The 20,088-nt window shown below is 34.2% G+C and overlaps 1 protein-coding gene across 12 annotated transcripts in view; it reads right to left on the reverse strand.

The window, feature by feature from the left end:
- Positions 1–20,088, reverse strand: part of CNOT2 (CCR4-NOT transcription complex subunit 2) — a 123,411-nt gene that overhangs the window by 67,192 nt on the left and 36,131 nt on the right. For 5 of the 12 annotated variants that reach the window (XM_082742889.1, XM_082742888.1, XM_082742894.1 and 2 more), the window contains exon 2: positions 4,878–4,950. The exons of 2 other annotated variants lie outside the window; for them this stretch is intronic. In XM_082742889.1, the coding sequence (XP_082599015.1) occupies positions 4,878–4,950 (73 nt within the window). Of the gene's footprint in view, positions 1–4,877; positions 5,021–20,088 lie in introns of those variants that run through there. 5 more of the 12 variants (XM_082742897.1, XM_082742892.1, XM_082742893.1 and 2 more) reach the window with 2 other exon arrangements.

Consider the following 20,088-nt stretch of genomic DNA (forward strand, 5'->3'; position numbering starts at 1 on the left):
GAACTTTATGTTCTTGGTTGGCCAGAGGAAGAAAAAAAAAGGTGCCAAAAGTAACAAATAAATGTCAATTTTTAAGAAAATATTTAGGTCATGGAGTCAAAATGTTGTTGATAATGTGATTGTGACATAAGCAGAAGCATCACATTCAAAAGTGTAACTGTAAGAGCAACCCCATTGTGTAACTGCAAGTGAACAGTCATCCATTTTCAGTTTTTTTCTATCTCCTTGCTTCATCTCTACCTACAGACAATAGGTTACAGCCATTTGTTCACAAGAGTTGCAAGAGAAAAGAAGAGTAAGCTGTGAGCCAGTTCACTGATTTCAGCCATATTTTTGAACTAATTCCTTCCTCAGTTAACTCTTCACCTTAACCCAATACCAAACAGCAACAATAATGAAAATCTCCATCTTTTTGCTCTGAGCATCAGATCCACTCTGACAAATCTTAAATTACTAAGTACCCATTTTCTAAAATTTATTGATCATTTTATTAAGTATTTTTATTTTATGTATCTTTAACATACTTGAACCTATTACAGATTCTAAGATGCTTTGATGTTGGTGCTGTTTTCAATCATACTAGACGGTAATCATCCAATAATGGTTACAAGCTACAACTATGACTCCAATATACCACAGTGTATGTATCCTGACAGCAGAAAGACATAAATTTTCAATGAAGTGTAACTTAGAATAAAAGAAATGGGCATTTCATTCCTTATTTACATTACATTTTTACTACAGTGCAAAATATAAAAGTTAGAAATAGTCCTGTAACTGTCTTGCAAACCAAATGGAAACACACCTACTGATGCATTTGTATGTGTTAAAATAACTAGGCAACTTGTTCTTTAAATGCTTTATATTATGCAAAAAATACTTGGGTGAATAGTCAGGTACTGAGTTGTTTGGCAATATCTGGGAATTTGTTCTGGGTGGGCTAGAAATTCATTATTTTTCTTCCTATATGAAAAAACAAAATATATAGTACCACTTTCCCCCAAATCACCACACAACACACAAAGAAAAGGTACACCTGTATATACTGAAACACACACATATAATAAAATTATAAAAATAAAAAGAATGAAACACAAAATTCAAGCTAGTGGTTACTTCTGGGAGGGAGGCAGGGGAAGAAGGATGGCACATAGAAACTTCCCCATTAAGTACAACATGCAAGCTGCAGAAAAATGTCTATTTGTTAAAAACAAAGACAACAAATTACATTTGCCCCTATACAGTCACTAGAAAAGATCTGAAAAGATACACAAACTAAAGAATTAATGTAAACTTTCACATTCTATTTCCATTATTCTTCAAAGCTTTTGCAATGCACCTCTATAACTTCTGTGATTAACAAAATTAATAAAAAGGAAATAAAGTATTTAACTGCAGGGGTAGGTAGGAGGAAATGGCAATACAAATCACTGTCAGTCATATAACATGTTATATTCCACAAAGTTATAAATCAGCGACTGGGATGCATTAGATCCACACAGATAACACTGAACTAACCAACATGACATGATCAATGACCTCATATTATAAAAAGTTCCATTTGGAATAATATCTAAAAATTTTTGTAATATTAGTAATATGTTACCTAGCATATGCTACAATTTCTTTCTTTCACTTATTTTCTTGTTTTAATTTTACTGAAACAATGTGCATTAAACCCCTGTTATTACCCAAAATCATGGTAGGTATTAATAGGCAGTATCAAAATTAAAAAAAAAAAAAAAGTGGCTCCAGTTTTCAAGAAGCTTATAACATACAGTAACAGTGCAATGACAGAAAAGTTCTACATCTGCACTGTCTAACATGGTAGCCATTATCAGCAGGCAGCTGTTAAGCATCTGAAATGTGGCTAATGCAACTGAAAAACTAAATTTTTAAATTTTAATTTAAATGAATTTAAATTTAAATATTCACTATGGCTAGTGCATATAGTATTAGACAGCACAGGCCTACAGGAAGACAAGGACAAATAAACAGAACTACAATCTATTACGGTCAGCACTAAACTAGAAGTATTACAAAGGCTATGAGAGCAAGGAAAAGGAGCACTGAGCTCGTCAAAAAAGGGTTTCTGGGATTAATAACACCTAATTCTTGAATCATGTAAACAAAGGTGAAGCAGCTTAAAGCTGTAAAAGTGTATGGGAGGTAGATTAAAATCAGCTTTATATTCCTAATTGAAAAAAATTCATAGTAGGGAGTAAGAAGAGAGACTGGAATGGTGAAAGCATGTTGGGATCAAAATGTAGAAACACAGTATAATGTTTAGGAGCTTGATTTTATTATATAAGAGAGGAAAAGCCATTGATGAGTTAGATTAGTAATTAACATAATTAACATGGCTAGATTTGTACATACTTATAGCTGAAGTAAATTAGTATAAATTAAAGGAAGATAAGAAAATACTAGCAAAAAGCATTCAATGGAAAAAGCTTAACAATCTTTCCAAAAAAGAATGAGCTATGAATCATTTAAATAATTAAATTCTCATCTGACCCAATACAGCAGTCTAAACAAATACTTGTTCTGAGTTCAAATAAAACTCAACTACTCTATACAAACTCCAAAAACTTAACTGGGCCTAAAATTACAGAAAGAAATGCAACAAAATAATTACCAGTATAAAAATCAATACTTCAACCAACACCCATGTGAAAGTCGTAGGTTTTAGCACAAACGTGATGGAATGCATATTCTTAAACTAAGTTCCTAAGGCTTCAATCAGGTCTATAAAGAAATGAGAATTAGAGAAATATTATTCTTCTTGTTAACTTCTGGAATATTAGCATATAATTATCAGGCTCCTTAAATATCACTATACGGCATCAAGTATCCTTCAAAAACAGAAGCCCTCAAGGATAAATTTAGTGCAAACATCAGTACGAAAAAATCCTACTTTACCCATGAAAAACAACAAATTCCTCAAAATGGAATTTTTAAAAATCCAAATCCTTCCATCTCAGCATATACAAACTTTCAGTGTTACCTATAAAAATACAAGTTATTTAATATTCCTTTGAATTTCCCATATGCTTTTAATATATGCATCATGATCAGATGGGAAATTATATTTCTATACATGTACTTTGCAGGAGATGCTTCAAAAATAAAATAATTTTACAGTATAAATTTAAATAATTGTTTCCAAGGTTATTTCAACATGCATTAAGTGTCACTAAGTAACAATAGAAGAAAAAAGGGGAAAATATTTTCAGCCAGAAAAACACTAACCAAGAATTCTTTCAGGTAAGTTAAGGAACCTGGATTAGTTATAAATAATGTAACTTGAACAACAGATTATTTTTAGAGTAGAATGAGCAGGAATTAGGAAATCTCCTCATGTATAAAACATAATTTCATTTTATTCCTTTCTTAAATGTAAATTTTGGAATTCTGTATTAAAATGATTCTATGAAGTAAATTAACAACATTGTGTAGTCAATACAAAAAGTTCTATACTTACACTTTACAAACTTGATTATGAGCACCAAAAAGCTACATAGCCTAGAATCACAATATTCTTAAAATAATTTAGCAAAACCTATCAAAAGATGCAACAGCCCAAGTAGTATGACCAATTAAAACCTTATGAGTCAAGGTAGTTGGAAGTGGTTGTGAGGAAGGAGCTATAGCAAGTATGAAAATTAGCAAAGGCCGTGTTAGTCAAGTCTATGAGAACTCTGAGTAGGAAAGGTTACAGGGAGGAACTGATTCTGCATTGCCACAACTATGGCTTATTAAAATCGTAACATTCTGGCAAGAAACTTCAGACAAGAAGTTAAGTGAAAGGAAGAATAATTTGACACTATTTTTATTAGGCACAGTGCTCAAAGACTCTTTGCTATTAACACCATGAAGACCCATTCACAACTTTTTCCACTATCTACCTTTCCTATCTGAGGGAAAAAAAGATTAACTGGGCTTAAATAAAAAATTAGCAGATAAATGGTTAGTGAATCAAAGCTGTTACCACACTAGTTGCTTTCAACAGTCTAGAGGGAATGAAAGTGGTAGGTTAAAGGGTCTGAGGGACACTTGAGTATGTTATCAGTGCAGAAAGCCTAAAGCTTATTCATACTTGAGTGGTGAACTATTTTCTATTGTGAATTGCTGCATAATTTGGTAATAAGTTATTATCAAATTTTAAAAAGGAGATTTTCTTTGAAAATATTAAATTGAAAAAATGTTTTTTAAATCACTACTTCATACCACTATCTTTCACCTTCTTTTAAAATCTAAGAAAGAAAAGGGAGTATTATACTTCAACCATCCTTTCAGTATCCTTAAATGCTACATAGGGAATGGATATTATTAACCAACTTAATAAATGACAAAACAAGAATCCAGCATTGTAAGGATAGCAAGCTAATGAGAAATTCAATAGAATTTGGGTCTCTGAGCACCCCGGGATTTGCATTTCTTTTATACTCTAACCAATTTTATCTACATTTCTGTGATGCTCTATTACTCTGCATATAGCCTAAGAATTCAGGTTTAGTCTTCCAGGAATAACACATATGAAAGTAATCAGCACTTTATTTTACAGAATACTACCTTGAAACCCAGCCATGGAGTCATAAATTGTGTATCAGATAATCTAAGTTTTGACATATACATGAAGCACCAGAAAAATGTTTTGATATTAAAAGAATATACATTTATCATAGCATCGTTTATTTTGAAAAATGTCCCCACCTATTTCTACTGCCAAAGCCAACACATGTATTTTAAATTATAAACGAAATTTTTCAAACTGGAAGTGCATCTAATCTGCTGGTGTCAATTAAATATAATACATTAAACAGTTCAATGCACCTATATGAACAGAGAAAAAAGGAAAAAAAAACTGATCTTACCTGGTAGTTTCTTTTCTCAGATAATGTATGTCCATCAGTCCTCACCATAGAGTCGTGTCCTTTCCTCACAGTACTGGAGGCAATCAAACAGAACTGTCACTCAAGGGTCGTGTCACAGGAAGGACCGCCCACCAGTTCTCCCTCTAGAGTGGAATTATCCAAAAGCCGTCAAAATTACTAACATGTATATATATATGAACAGTAGCAAAAATATCCAATATGATACACAGAAAACAAAAACTACTTTTTTAAAAATAATACAACTCATCTTCCTCTTAACCACCTAGGGAGGGCTAGAGTGGGCAGATACTTTGAGAATTTACTAAATATAAAGAACTCTTCCCTCCCACTTCTACTCTCACCCATTAAAACTGTCCACCAGACCTCACACACAAGGAAGACACATAAAAAGTAGACAAAAAATCAGCCCTCAGCTGACATATATTTTTAAATATTCTCCTCTTAGTCTCAGAAATAACCAATTAATTCAGATTCAGTCATATAATTTCAAATCATTCTCCTCCAAGTACTTGTTTAATACAGCTGTTATTCTTTCAGTTTATGAGGTTTATTCCTATGCCATAAGACTAGAATAAATCATATATTCCCAGGATGATTAGTAGATATGAACTTAATTCAATTTTCTATTAAACTGAATTATAATATAACTTTATTTTATGTTATATATAAATGTATTTTATAAAAATACAATTTTCTATTAAAATTTACTCCTAGGAAGAGGAGCAACACATGTCAACTTTCTGGATGCCTTTGTCCTTCAATCCACCAATTTTGTACATGCTCTAATAGAATTTATTTTTTCACATTAAAGCAGAAAAATAATGGAGCTCATTTCTTAACCTGGACAGATAAATAATTCCAAAATGATGAAGCACTGTACACCTCAGTTACCAAAATAAATAAACAAACCACTGAAGTAGAGGTGATAGTCCCTAGAGATGCTAGTTGAAAAATACAGATTTAAAACAAAAGATCAAAAATTCAAAAGTGGTATCTACAAAGAATTTGTAAATATATCTTATCAAGACCAATGTCCCTCATCTAAGTTTTAGTAAAATGTTTACCCTATGGAAGTAGTAAGTATACCTATTAAAATAATATAATAATAGTCACTAATCACTAGAAATTATATTCACATTTAGAGCAATTATTTAACAACATATGAAATTTACTTTGGGAGAAGATAATAAAAACCTCTAATTTAAATTCATAGTAAGTATGAATCAACTGGATTAAAACCAACCAACCAACACACACACACACACACACACACACACACACACACACACACACGTATTACCTCTAAAAAGTAATCTAATAAGAGAAAACATTTCCAAGGAAAATAAATCACTGAAAATTAGTATGATTACATTTAAGTTTTTTAAAAAGTCCACATAATGAAAGCCTATATTGAAAACTGATATTCCATCTCTGGTTTTATATTTGATCACAAGCACAAAGTTAGTGAGTGTTATATTTTTACTTAATTTTAACCATCTTACATTGCATGCTTGGCTGAAATACTTTAATATGCCTGGCTCAAGGCCAAAAATGCAAATTGCTCATTACCAATGTATATGTACTACTGATATTAAGTATGTCTCCTCAAAAATAACAGAGAAAGACTTTTTAAACCATAAGTATATTTACCGCCATAAATGTAAACTTTATCATCTCAAGGAATTAGGTTATTCATAAAATAAAATTATCAAGTGAATTGATGTCCAAGAATAATTAAGTGACACACATTTAGCTCCAACTTAAATTTTCATGACTGTTACAAAATGAGAGCAAAACTATTTTATTATGCATCCCATGAAAAAACATTAACCCCATTTTAATGTTAGTGCTTTATAAAAGTAGTAATTTAAAGCACTACTTGCCTTAACTATTAATCTTATCATGGCAACTCTGAATTCAATGGATAATAATATAAAGCTTCAGTTTTTTCTCACAGGCTAAATATGTTTCCCTTGTTAAATTAGTTATGTTTATATCAAAGTACATGCATAACATCACAGTATGCATTTCATCAAAAGATGTTAGAAATCTAGTATCAGGCAAGACAATTTGAATGTAATTTAATGTATTTTAGCATAACCTAACTAAACAGGTTATAAAAAGACAACTAGGACTTTATATGCTAAATAAGACTTTAACTAAAAATAAAGGTTATTATTTAATCTGTAAACTAACCAGCTAAAAGAAAAATATTAATTTTGGAACACTATGAATTTTAGTACAAAGGAAAAACTTGTTTTTGTTCATTTCTTTTGTTTCTTCCTCTTGGGATAACTTCAAGTATTTCATGGCTTTGGGTTTCAGTCAACAGCCACTTAATGCTCTAAGGACTATATGAATCAATATTCTATACTGATCAATAACTAAGACTCATCATCTCCTTTTGATAAAGGGAAAAAGGAATGGAGGCACTCTATTTTCTTTTAGGTAACCATAAAGAGCTAACATTTGTCACCATTATCTTGTATTAAATAAAAATCTTCAGTAATAGATTGCATTGATACTGGGAATGAAAGAATGCATAATATATTAAAAAGAAAGTAACTGTACATGTTAAGAGTATGTGAAAAGGAGCAAGTATGAGAAAACATGCCCTCTAACTGCCTACATTCACTGAAGTTTATAAACTGGTTTTCCTACAAAGTCCTGAATACTCAAAAGTAAGAAAAGACAAGTATTTATAAAACTACAATGAAATTTCCTATAAGGCAGGAGGCCTTCCAAGATGGAAAAACAGAGACTGTCTTTATCCTCCTGCCTTAAATAACTAGAAGATTAAATAAAATATATAAAATAATGATTTTCAGACAACAGACATCATCTCAGGATGTGTCCTGAGACAGAACAGAAAAAAGAACAACCAAACTAATGAAGCTCTACTGCTTGTAGAAGTATGCAGCTAAAACAGGGAGGGGGAAGGCAGAACCCAATCAAAGCCTAATGGTTTCAGTGAGTTAAAGGAAAAGAACCCAGACCTAGGGGAGACACCAAGACAGCTAGAATTTGCAGCGCAAATGATGAGAAGGAAGCTGCAGAGAAAGAGTTTCAAAGATCTGAAGACAACCAGATTGCCCTCAAGGTTTTAGATGAGTACTTATCTGTGTACGCATGTGAAAAAACTATTGAATCTGGAGAAAAAGCCTCTGAAAAGTAATCAGACCAATCCTCAGAACTCAAGTTTCCATCATCTGGAGTAGGGCAGTTTTAACACATGAAATACTGAATAGAGTTCAGAAGCTAATACATGCATGAACAATGAAACTGAGTAAGCTTTAGACTAAGGATATTCTGGAGCAGCAGTAACAAAGATAAAACAAGCCTCAAAAGGATAAAGCTACTTCACTTTTTTTTTTTAAGATTTTATTTATTTATTTATTAGAGATAGAATGAGAGTGCACATGCCAGAGAGCAAGCAAGAGTGAGTGAGCAGAAGTTGTGGGGGTTGGGGGGAAGGGGTAGAGGGAGAAGCAGATTCCTGCTGAGCAAGGATCCTGATGTGGAGCTCAATGCCACCACCCTGGGATCATGACCTAAGCTGAAGGCAGAAGCTTAACTGACTGAGCCACCCAGGTGCCCCAGATGAAGCTATTTCTAAGTGCCATAACTGTAATCCAAAACAAAACCCAACAATATTAAAAACAATACAACACACTCCCACAATTAAATAATATAAAATTAAATGTCTGGCATCCAATAAGAAATTACCAGTCATGTATAGAAACAGGAAATTCACCCCAAACAAGGTCAATTATAATAAGGAGAAAGACCAGCAATGATACAGGTGATAGACTTAGTAGACAAGCAGATTAAAACAGATACTATAAATATATTCCATGCATTCAAGATAAAGAAAACTATGAATATGGTAAGAGAAATGCAAGGTCATGGAAAAGACCTAAGTTAGCAACACAGGAATTTATGGTGACAGAAAAGTTCTGTATCATGCTTGTGGTGGTGGTTGTAATAGGATTCTACATGTTTGATAAAATACCACCAGAATGATAAAGACATACAAAAAAAGAAGGATCTTGTGAAAACTATACTGTGTCAATTTCTGATTTCAATAATGCACTATAGTTATGGAAGACATCACTGGAGGAAGATGGGTGACAGGCATACGGGGCTTCTCTGTGCTATGTTTGCATCTTCTTATGAGTTTATAATTATTTGAAAGTTAAAAAGATTTTTAAAAGGCTCAAACTGATCTTCTAGAAATAAAAATTCAGTATCTATAACTAAACATGCATTGGGTAAGATTAGCAGTCTTTTCTAAACTTTAAAGAAATGTTTAATGAACTGAAGACACAACTAGCAATCAAAACATATATAAATATATATATAAAATATAAAGATATATATAAAATACATATATGTGTGTATATATATATATATATATATATCTGGGGTATCTTGGTGGCTCAGTCACTATAAGCATCTGCCTTTGTCTTGCATTGTGATCCCAGGGTTCTGGGGTCAAGCCCCACATCAGGCTCACTGCTCAGTGGGAAGCCTGCTTCTCCCTCTCCTACCCCCCTGCTTGTATTCCCTCTCTTATAAATAAAATCTTTAAAAAAGCAAATTTAAAAATCCAAAACTAAAGACAGTGAGAATAAAAGGAACTGTGGGACAATGAAATGTGAGAGAATAACAAGTGAAAAAGAGAACTACTGGGCAATATCAAGCAACTTAACATTAACATAACCAGTGCCTCAGAAAGAGTGAAAGAATGGGAAGCAGAGAAAATAATGGCATTTTCCCTAAATCTGATGAAAACTATATTCATAGATAAAGAACTTCAACAACCTCTAAAGAGAATGAGAGCAACACCACCCTCATAATTTTAAAGTCAAGTTGCTGAAAAACAGTGAAGGAGAAATCTTAAAAAGCAGACATCAAGAGACAAACTACATACACAGAGAAAAATAACTCAGGAAAGACAGCAGACTTCTCATTAAAAACAATGCAAAGCAGGGGAGAGTGGATCAACATTTTTAAACTACAGAAAGAAAAATATCAACTAAGAATTCTAAATTCAGGGGTGCCTGGGTGGCTCAGTGAGCTAAACGTCTACCTTTGGCTCAGGTCATGATCCCAGAGTCCTAGGATTGCGTCAGGCTCCGTGCACAACTCTGTGCACAGCCCTCCCTCTGCCTCTTCCCCTGGCTTGTGCTCTATCAAATAAAGAAATAAAATCTTAAAAAAAAAAAAATTCCCCAAATCGCTAAGGAAATGTTAAAAAACAAAAATAAAACTGGGGGCATCACGTTACCTGATTTCAAGCTTTACTACAAAGCTGTGATCACCAAGACAGCATGGTACTGGCATAAAAACAGACACATAGACCAGTGGAACAGAGTAGAGAGCCCAGATATGGACCCTCAACTCTATGGGCAAATAATCTTCGACAAAACAGGAAAAAATATACAGTGGAAAAAAGACAGTCTCTTCAATAAATGGTGCTGGGAAAACTGGACAGCTATATGTAGAAGAATGAAACTTGACCATTCTCTTACACCACACACAAAGATAAACTCAAAATGGATAAAAGACCTCAACGTGAAACAGGAATCCTTCAGAATCCTAGAGTGAGAACATAGGCAGTAATCTCTTCGATATCAGCCACAGCAACTTCTTTCAAGATATGTCTCCAAAGGCAAAGGAAACAAAAGCGAAAATAAACTTTTGCGACTTCATCAAAATCAAAAGCTTCTGCACAGCAAAGGAAACAGTCAAAAAAACAAAGAGGCAACCCACAGAATGGGAGAAGATATTTGCAAATGACAGTACAGGCTAAAGGTTGATATCCAGGCTCTATAAAGAACTCCTCAAACTCAACACACACAAAACAGATAATCATATCAAAAAATGGGCAGAAGATATGAACAGACACTTCTCCAATGAAGACATACAAATGGCTATCAGACACATGAAAAAATGTTCATCATCACTAGCCATCAGGGAGATTCAAATTAAAACTACATTGAGATATCACCTCACACCAGTTAGAATGGCCAAAATTAGCAAGACAGGAAACGTGTTGGAGGGGATGTGGAGAAAGGGGAACCCTCTTACACTGTTGGTGGGAATGCAAGTTAGTGCAGGCATTTTGGAGAACAGTGTGGAGATTCCTCAAGAAATTAAAAATTGAGCTTCCCTATGGCTCTGCCATTGCACTACTGGGTATTTACCCCAATGATACAGATGTAGTGAAAAGAAAGGCCATCTGTACCCCAATGTTTATAGCAGCAATGGCCATGGTCGCCAAACTGTGGAAAGAACCAAGATGCCCTTCAATGGACGAATGGATAAGGAAGATGTGGTCCATATACACTATGGAGTATTATGCCTCCATCAGAAAGGATGAATACCCAACTTTTGTAGCAACATGGACGGGACTGAAAGAGATTATGCTGAGTGAAATAAGTCAAGCAGAGAGAGTCAATTATCATATGGTTTCACTTATTTGTGGAGCATAACAAATAGCATGGAGAACAAGGGGAGTTAGAGAGGAGAAGGGAGTTGGGGGAAATTGGAAGGGGAGGTGAATCATGAGAGACTATGGACCCTGAAAAACAATCTGAGGGGTTTGAAGCGGCGGGGGGTGGGAGGTTGGGGAAACCAGGTGGTGGGTATTAGAGAGGGCACGGATTGCATGGAGCACTGGGTGTGGTACAAAAATAATAAATACTGTTATGCTGAAAATAAAAAAAAATAATAATTTTTTTAAAAGACTCGAAAAAAAATTCTAAATCCAGCTAAAATACATTTCAAAAAATGAAGGCAAATACAGCCACTTTGGAAGAGCTTGGCAATTTCTTATAAAGTTAAACAGACTTACCACACACACACAACCCAGCAACTGTGCCCTTGGGTATTTACCAGAGTGAACTAAAAACTTTTGTTCACTTGAAAACCTGTTCACAAATGTCTGTAACAATGAAGATGTTCTTTCAACAGCTGAAAGAACAAAATGGTGTATCTATACAATGAAATTCCACTCAACAATAAAAAAAATTAGCTATTAATTCATGCAACACAAATTTTCAATGTATTTTGTTAACCAAAAAGGCTGTATATTACTTGTTTCCATTCATATGACATTTTGGAAAGGCAAAACTACAAGGACAGAAAATAAATCAGCGGCTGGCAGCAGACTGGAAAGGGGTGGGAGAAGTGACTTACTACAAAGACAGACAACAGGGGAACTTTTAAAGAAATGAACTATTCCATACAGCACTGAAATGGTAGATAGATAATGCTATGCATGTGTTTAAATCCATAGAACTTCACAACATAAAGAATGAACTTGAATGTGTGCAAATTTTAAAAGTCAACCAGGAGTTAGTAATGTAGACCTCAAAAAAGACTACCAGTATCATAAATGTATGAGTATGCAAAATGCAGTGACCTAAGTAACTTTAGAGAATGATGTTTTGACTGCTTGCTGTTAAGAGAGAAAAAGAAAACTCTATATAAATAGTGTATTCTAGTTGGTAAAGTGATCCATCACAGAGCTCTATGGGTTAATAACTCTGAAACTGCTATGCATGTCTACTGGAGATAAATATGAAGTAAAATAGACAGTGGTTGGTGGGAACCAGGTTTCTCACTATCAGAATTATTAGCAGTGCATTAGAGTCAGAAACATCTCTATTGGTATCACTCTGTTCTCAATTATAAAACACTTCAAATAAAGTAACTTCAGATCATTACAGAATAGATCATTTCACTGGTATATGTCACTTAAAAGCAGATTAAAAGTTGATAAAATGCTAGGTGATTAACAGGTATGTCAAAACTATATTTTAAAACATAAGTATGATAAAAGGGTTTTTAAAAAATTTTTTAACAGGGGCACCTGGGTGGCTCAGTGGGTTAAGCCACTGCCTTCAGCTCAGGTAATGATCTCAGGGCCCTGGGATCGAGTCCCGCATCGGGCTCTCTGCTCAGCAGGGAGCCTGCTTCCTCCTCTCTCTCTCTCTCTGCCTGCCTCTCTGCCTACTTGTGATCTCTCTCTGTCAAATAAATAAATAAAATCTTTAAAAAAAAAAAAAAATTTTTTTTAACAATGTAAACAAACCTATTTTTAAAAGGCTCCAAATTTTATTGAGTATTTGCAACCAAGTTAAGTAAGTTTATCTCTAATCCTTTTAAGAAAATGGTCGCAGAATTAAATGTCAGGAATGCACAGTACTCTGTTTAACACATGTTATCACTAATGTCTACTCATGTGCAAAAATTTCTCTCAAAACTCAGGATACTTTTAGAATAAATTATTGAACACACCAGTATAAATGGAAAAGGTTGAACATTTTACACCTCCCTTTTCTGTGCTGAAAAGCCTTAAAATAGACTTAGTCATGTTATCAGCTTAAAATCTGACAAGAAGCCACTAAGGGGGGAAATATAAACCAAATCTTAAAATGAGAAAAAAAAAAGTAGGCTATTCATTCTAGGTGTTTCCCTAAATCAGAGCCCAATTTAAAAAAAAAAAAAAAAAGCACGTATTATCTAGTATAAATGATAACTGAACCCCAATTTTTCTTTCAGAAAAAAATTTCTCAGAATAAGAAATTAGTGATCATGAGTAAAATTCCTAGAATATACTTGATTAGAGACTGAAAATAGTTATTAGTTTTATTCCCTGTGTTAAATTAAATTTTAGATGTGACATTATCATATAAAAATGTATACCTTGAATGGCACAAGAACCAGAAAATCTGAATTCTAGGATTAGCTTAATCAATTTCTCCTCTCTGACCACAGTTTCCTAAGGAATTCATGAATTGTTTCTACAACATCTATAATCTGGCAGTCTTTACCAACTCAACTTTTAAACTACAGTGTGAATATGGTCAGGTTAAGATGGTCAAACCAGTTGGACAGGCTTTATTATTTTTTTTAAGGGGACATTATAGTCTAAGTTGGCTATTAATTAAAATAGACTACCAGATGGGATCAATTTCACTGGAGTTCAATAAAAGCTGAAGCGCACTCAGCCATTATCTTGAAAATATTAGGGTTTCTCAATTCCAGAACTATGTCAAGTTCTTGTATACAGGGAAGACTGTAGTTATAAAATGTTATGACTTTATTTTCTGAACTAATTTTTGCTTCAATCACATGGATAAATGTTTTTAATATTCTGAGTTGATGACTTATGGTACATACAAGAAACGTGGGCAGATGAAACAGAAATAAGTAAAACTCAAGAATATCAGTTTCATACCAAACTGAGTCTGGGAAAACTGCCACATTAACTAAAAATAGTTTATCTGAAGGTTTTAATAATACAGGTTTCATGGGTCTGTGATTATCATGTAAAATGAAAAGTTGTCTGTACTTACAAATAAAAATAAAAGTAAATTGACAGTATTCTCTTGAAATCAATTTATCCTCTGGTTGCCATAATTTCATATTTTGTAATTCAATTTGGTGCATCTTCTATTTTCTGTAGTGGTAGCCTCCCTGAGGCACTACTTCTAAATTTCTATGTAGGTTTCTCACATATATGCCAAGGAGGATTCTAGCCACCAGATACACAGAATTTAGTATGAGTAGAAAAATCAGTAAATCATCTAAAACACCCAGCATCTCAAGACAGAAATTTTCTACTACCAAGTCTTAAAAGTCCCAAATAAAATGAAAGACAATAAAGACAGTCCCTGAATTTAAATGACAAAAGTTCAACTATTTTTTGAACCACAAGCTTGGGATCAAAAGCTCCTTCTTTATTTTAGGCTTAAATGAAATTAAAGTCCAAATTTAAGACAACCAAGGGCCTTCTAATCTTCCTGCTACCTGAAAACTTACATATGTTTACATAAGTTGTTTAACCTGAGTGATTCAATTTCTTCACAGGAAGATAAGATCTACGCAATCTAGCTCATGACTATGACCAAATAAATTTGTAAACCAGATATATGATACATAAAACTTCACTTAAGTAACTGTTGTTTGAATTAATTCACTAATCGAATGTGTAAATGGTATAAATTATTAGTACTTAGCTAATTTCCTGCCAGTTTAGAGCTAAAGAAAGTATTAAAATTAATGAATGTTTTAGAACCTTTCATTACAATTGGCTAAAAATCCACAAAGATTTCCAAGGATTGAAGTAGCTACTGCCTATTGCCAAAGCAGTCCCTCTAAAATAAGACCAAGTCATATTAGCTTCACAATCTACTGTGGAATGGACAGACTAATTCTATAAATTCAACAGGGGAATCTGCTAAAGTTATAATCTATAATTACAACTCCTTAAAATATATAACAACTCCCCTGTTATTCTGCCTTGTAGAATGGCTGTAAAGTCATTAAGTATAGTTATTTCATATCAGCAATTAAAAATACCACGTGTGAAGGAGAAATCTGAAAACTGCAATTCTACTGTACTAAAAATTTTTTATAGGTAATATATTTTTTTTCATAATTTATAAGCTGTTGATTCTAGTGATAATGTGATTATCAAAACTGCCTAGTTCATATCCACTGCTTAGGCTTACCAAATTATCTCTGAAAAAAAAATGTAAGTGACAAAGGGAAATTAAATGGTTTCTTATAAAAAAGTAATTAAAAAGTTGCTCTTGAGGAGCACTTGGGTGGCACAGTTGGGGGAGCAGCCAGCTCTTGATTTCAGCTCAGGTTATGATCTCAAGGTCCTGGGTTACAGCCCCATGCTGGGCTTCAGCACGAGTCTCCCTGAGATTCTCCCTCCCTCTGCCCCTCCACCCCTGAGCATGCACATGTGCAGTCTCTCTCTCAAAAAAAAATTTTTTAAAGATTTTTATTTATTTATTTGACAGAGATCACAGGTAGACAGAGAGGCAGGAAGAGAGAAAGGAGGAAGCAGGCTCCCCGCTGAGCAGAGAGCCTGATGTGAGACTCGATCCCAGGACCTTGGGATCATGACTTGAGCCAAAGGCAGAGGTTTTAAGCCACTGAGCCACCCAGGTGCCCCTCAAATGTTTTTTTTTAAAATCTGTTCTTGAAATAAATCTAACAAATTAATTATATATTTTTATCTCTCAAAACTAATTATTTTCCAGTTTTCCTAACAGAGAATTAAATAAAGCTTAAGTAGAAGAGCAGAAAATAATTACAACTGCCCATTAAAGAAGATAACCTAATAACTGGTGAACACTAACTATATGAACACTTCTTAAACCCCTCAAAGTTTAGTCTTTATACAGAAGAGGCAAACTGTACACAGTTTTTTATGTGATGGGCAAGGCAATGGCCAAAGGCACCCTGAAGAGGCCTGGTATACGACTGTCTAGGGCACTAACAAAGGAAGAGAAATGGGTATATTTAGAGAAGACAGAAACAGGCTCAAGGGGGCACCGGGGTGGCTCAGTAGGTTAAAGCCTCTGCCTTCGGCTCCGGTCATGATCCTACGGTCCTGGGATGGAGCCCCACATCGGGCTGTCTGCTCAGCAGGGAGCCTGCTTCCTCCTCTCTCTCACTGCCTGCCTCTCAGCCTACTTGTGATCTCTATCTGTCAAATAAATAAATAAAATCTTAAAAAAAAAAAAAAAGAAACAGGCTCAAGGATTTATACTGTTTTTTCATCACCAGATGCAAATAAAATCACCTAGGGAGTTAAAAAAAAGTACTGATGGGGGCGCCTGAGTGGCTTAGTGGGTTGGGCCTCTGCCTTCCACTCGGGTCATGGTCCCAGGGTCCTGGGATCGAGCCCCGCGTAGGGCTCTTTGCTTCCCTGTCTCTCTGCCTGCCTCTCTGTCTACTTGTGATCCCCGTCTGTCAAATAAATAAATAAATAAATAAATAAATAAATAAATAAATAAATAAATAAATAAATAAATGAATGAATGAATGAATGAATGAATGAATGAATGAATGAATAAATGAATGAATGAATGAATGAATGAATAAAGTAAGTAAGTAAGTAAGTAAGTAAGTAAGTAAGTGCTGATGTCTCCTCCCTTGCCCCTACTTTCATTACTTGGACAAGAATGGAACCTGGTCATTAAGATGCTTTTTAAAGAACTCCAGATGATTCTCATGTATATCCAAGGCTAAGGCTATCAGAGCTAAGACTGAACAGGAAAGTTTTCATCTCAGCATTAAGTATTAACCAAAAATAAACACTATAAATTAAAGGTAGTTTAAGAGCATTATTCATTTCCTTTGCATGCCAATGTGCCCTTTCCCTGCCTCTTATTCCTACCTCCGAGAAATAATACTAAGCCTTAAACATTAATTTTTAAAATGTTTTAAAAAGATTTCTTCAGTTGAAATACACTCATTAAGTTCAGAAGTGGCTAATACAAGAAAGTAGATGCAAACATTACAGAAAACTTCTTTGTTAGAAGAAATTTCTAACATAGTATGGGTTTCCCTCACTATCTGGAAGTTTGCAATATGCTACTTCACTTTTATAAAAGACCTATATTAGTATCTGCTTTTGTTAACTGAAAGAAATCCAAAGAGGATTTTCGTTTCTAGGAAAAGGTAATTGTTTCTTTGCTTTACGTTGTTTCACTTAGGTTAAGGTTTCACAGAAATGCTCTACTTACAGATAGCAGGGAAACCTCTACTGAGGTTTTATTAATTTTTTATCATTTTATTTATTAAGAGAAAGCACACAAGCTGGGGGGAGGGGCAGAGGAACAAGCTACTCTCCACCCCCACCCCTCCATTGCTGAGCAGGGAGCTGGACTCAGGGCTCCATCCCAAGACCCTGAGATCATGACCTGAGCTGAAGTCAGATACTTACCCAACTGAGCCACCCAGGTATCTCTGTTCTTACGGAGATTTTCTGGTTTTTGTTTGTTTGTTTTAAATATCTTATTTATTTGACAGAGAGAGAGAGAGAGAGAGACAGCGAGAACAGGAACACAAGCAGAGGGAGCAGGAGAGGGAAAAGTCAATCTTCAGAATAATTCAGTAAACATTACCATCCCTTTTGTACAGATGAGAAAACAAACTAAGATCAAGAACTAGTAGTGCATTAACTAGAAATAACAAAACCAGAATCTGAGTTCATACCTACTTGACTTGTATCCAAGTCTTAACCACTACACTTTACTACTTCCCACATATTTTTCATGAAAAAGTTATTTTTTGTTATGAAACCATTTCAAGAATTTCTAGCTATCAAATAATACTTCTCCTCGAAAGTCTCATTCTTCTGCTACAATGAAGAAATCAGCAATGGGGAGAAAAGTAACGGACGTTACTCACTCAGCTGGATATTCACAGTACATAGAAGATGATCAGGAAGTACCCACAATACTGTTTCAGACAAAACAGCAGAAGCTAAGCAAAGAAAAAATAGACACTAACAGCTAAACTGTTTTTATTTAATTTTAAAGCTGGCAGATTATTCTGGTCAGCCAAGGTCTTGCTGTCTGCTCCAGCCACAGAAATGCATAAATTCAATGTATGTTATCTTTACACAATTCTTCATAAAGAATTCAATTCCTTTACAAATCCACTTTCTACATCTCTATCACCACCAGCACGGTTCAAGCCACAATTATTTCTTACCTAATTGATCTCCCTCTATTGTTTCCTCTAAGAACCATCTACCAACCAATCTGGTCTAGGTATCAGTGCATTTTGATATCTAGGAGTCAGATGAGATGAAACAAGCAAAGAAAACTGAAGGAGCATCAGTGATGGAAATGAAAACCAAGGAGGGTATGTAAGTATGTTCAAAATTTACCTGGAAAAGTGGTTCAAGGAAGAGCATAATGAATTGTTTCAAACACCACTGAGTAAAAAAAATACATTAAGATGGAAATTAATCTTTGGATTTAACAGCATGAAAGTCAATGCATAATCCTGACAAAAATAATTTTGGTGGAATGGGAAATAAAAGCACTGACTGGATCAGATTCATAAAAGAATAGAAGGAAAAAACTGGAAACAAACTATAGACATCCTTTTCAAGGAGTTTTGCCATAAATGTGAGGAGGAAATGGGAAATGTCTGAAAGAAAATGTCGAGGCAAGAGAATTCTTTTATAAGCTAGGAAAAATTACGGTATAAAGGGGAAAGCTGATGACATAAGATGCAGGGAGTAGTATTACTAGATGAAGGAGGGAATATGTAAGAGATATTGGCCTTAGATAGGCAAAAACATAAATGAGTATCATCTGAGTGAGGACAGTAAATGGGTACCAATTCAGGCATGTGGATAGAGCTTTCACTAAGTATGAGATTTCACATCTGCTTCTGTTTTCCATTTTCTTAATAAAATAAGAAATTAGGTCATTAACTCAGAGTGAAGATATAAAAAGAAGTATTAGAAATTTGAAGAGGGAGAAAAAGGTGTGAAACAGTGTTCTAAGAAAGTAGGAGAGACAAGAGATCAGAGGAAATGCCTCTGCCATGTAGAACTGCCAACTCTAAGTTGGTATTCATCGTTCTACTTTTCTCCAGCCATATGCAGCTGCAGTGGTTGGCAGAGGTTTGATTAACCAAAGCTAGTGAGTACAATGAAGCACGAGAAAGGAAAGGAGACGAAGGGTATAGACAAAATGATAATCACAATGATAGGTAAGAAATAAAGTGAGGGTATATCTTACCATTTGCTTAAATTATAGCCATACTGGATTTCTTTGTGACTCTCAAACATACCAGTCAGTTCTCATCTTAAAACCTTTACTTCAGTTGCTCCTTTTCAGTGATCTTCCTGCAAATTTTCACATGCCAGTTTCTCGACACTTACATCTCTACTTAACTATATTTTTCTTCAGAGAGGCCTTCCCTGAACATTCACAATCTGAATTTTGTTCTCATGTGTTTACTACAGTTCAGAATGCAAGCTCCTTAAACAGAGAAATCCTATTTTACTTACCATTTAAAATACCTAAAATAGTTACAAAATAGAAGCTTTTAAACTGAATTCATTGAATAAATGAGCCATAAAAATATGCTAAATCCCTTACTAAGTTTAATATGAAAACACCATTTTCCTTAAAAGGACTGCAATAAAAGCATCTTGTCTGATAAGAACAAGATCAGTAATCACAGGTTAATTTTAAAGTTGGCTGCCACAAATATCACCCCCAAAAATTAAATACATTGAAAATATAATGCACATTTACTCCCCTTGATATTTTCATGCAGGACTAGGCCTTCACTTTAAGTTTAGGATTATTAAGTAGATTATCACATGATCTTTCTGTATAAACCACAT

The sequence above is a fragment of the Mustela nivalis genome (genome assembly GCF_964662115.1).
Source record: "Mustela nivalis genome assembly, chromosome: 7".
Taxonomy (NCBI): Eukaryota; Metazoa; Chordata; class Mammalia; order Carnivora; family Mustelidae; genus Mustela; species Mustela nivalis.